Below are 1,860 nucleotides of genomic sequence, written 5' to 3' on the forward strand. Positions count from 1 at the left end.
TAAGCCAAACTCACAGTCAGAGGACCTCCAACAATCACAATGACCTGGAAATCTTGGTTCGCATTTGATTCTATAAAACTTAAAATATGAAAGGGCAACCAGCAGATGAAGAATGTTAAAATGACAGCGACAATAATCCAGTGAGACCTCTGCCTTCTTGTCCTCTGCAGACGCCTGGCACGGATGGCTATGGCCACATAAGAGACAAGTATAACCAGGAATGGAATGAGAAAGCCCATAACAAAGCGGAAAATGTTCAAACTAAAGTGATTTTCAGGAGCCATAGTGGAAGGATAGATGCAATAACTTTTCACATCATTATTACTCACAAAATCATCATATTCATAGCTGCTAAATTGTTCCACTGTACGAAAAGTAGCATAGGGGGTGCTGCAGATGCCAGCAGTCACCCAGATTACAACACAGGTGATCTGAGCTTTACAGACAGTGCGCTTGTTTTGTGCCCACACTACCACCCAAATGGACAAGCAGCGATCCACACTTATGGCCATGAGCAAAAAGACACTGGCAAACATGTTGATTACATTCACCAAGGAGCTGAGTTTGCACATGAAATTTCCAAAAGGCCACTCGTCCCAATGAAGAGAGACTGTAGTGAAAATCAGGAAGGTCGTGAAGAGGAAGTCTGCAATGGCCAAGTTGAGAAACCACACTGAGTTGACTGTTCTCTTCATCTTGAAGCCTGTCACGTAGATGACCAGCCCATTGCCAAGAGTCCCAGCTACAGTTATCAGACAGTAGATGACCAGGGAGAATGTCTCTATGTGTCTTTTGGCCACTTCCAGTCCAGATGAGTCATTTACGGTCATCTTATCTGAAAATTAAAATGAAAATAACTGAAAATAATGTCAGCATGACACTGCAGTGTAGACCTAGAGACCAAGAAATGCCTACTCTGAGCTCTAACATGTTATATGCAATAGTGACTTTTAGTACAGGAGATTCATGCTGGACAATGTTGTCACTCATCCACAGCATGATTCTAGTAGGTTCTAATGAAGGTCAAAGCAGATGGTCCCTTGTCCTGAGCCTGGTTTTGCTAAAGGTTTCTTCCTCATGAGAGAGTTTTTCCTTTCCACTGTTGCCTTCATGCATGCTCAAGATGAGAGCCTGCGATGAAGTTAAATTCAAAGCAGCCTGCTCCTCAGATAGTGTTAACTTATTATTTTTATATATGAATGCTCTATTTCGTATAGGCTTCGCCCTTTAAGAGCTGTTGCTTAGTGGGTTTATCCCGTCATGCAAAGCATTGCACTGAAAAATTTAATCCACGCCCACCTGTTGTGTGGGCCCCACCCGGTCCGTATAAATTACGTTAAGAGCGGGTAATCGGCTCCCATTTTTCTTCAGCAAGCTAATAGCACTGTCAGAAGAACGAAGAAGGGAAATTGTCTAGCTTGACCAGCTCAACCTTTGTTGGGGCTGCCTGTGGCCCCGCCATGCCAACCTCCTGCCGCCCCGATGAGTTTTCTTTCCCGAGGAGAAGCAGACGAGCAGTCTTGTTTCAAGGTAAGCGCCGAGGAATATTTCTCAGTGGCGGGTCGCTACACGCTGGACGACGCCATCTTATAATTTTCCTTTAATCGCCAACTCTCGGAGCAAATCGGATGGCTCCTCCAGGACAGGCGACGTCAGCAGCAGCCCCCGCTGCTCACTCCCTCCTAGAGATCTAAAAAAGTTAAATCTGGTCCTCTGGACATTCAAAAAAACAAAACAAAGCAAATCAACAAAAAAATGTAGAAACGTTTCGTCTCTCATCCGAGAGACTTCCTCAGTCTGAGGAGCTGTATTCAGCTCAGTCTCTTAAATAGCACCGTCTCAGGGTGGATCAACCAGTTT

At 44.7% G+C, this 1,860-nt stretch overlaps 1 protein-coding gene across 1 annotated transcript in view; it reads right to left on the reverse strand.

Annotated features, from left to right (window-relative positions):
- LOC119410315 (C3a anaphylatoxin chemotactic receptor-like) overlaps positions 1–1,860 on the reverse strand; it is a 19,421-nt gene that overhangs the window by 300 nt on the left and 17,261 nt on the right. The window contains exon 5 of the mRNA XM_037677227.1: positions 11–835. Coding sequence (XP_037533155.1) covers positions 11–835 — 825 coding nt within the window. The remainder of the gene's footprint in view (positions 1–10; positions 836–1,860) is intronic.

The sequence above is a fragment of the Nematolebias whitei genome, chromosome 5, assembly GCF_014905685.2.
Source record: "Nematolebias whitei isolate Nwh7 chromosome 5, NemWhi1, whole genome shotgun sequence".
In the NCBI taxonomy this organism is placed as follows: Eukaryota; Metazoa; Chordata; class Actinopteri; order Cyprinodontiformes; family Rivulidae; genus Nematolebias; species Nematolebias whitei.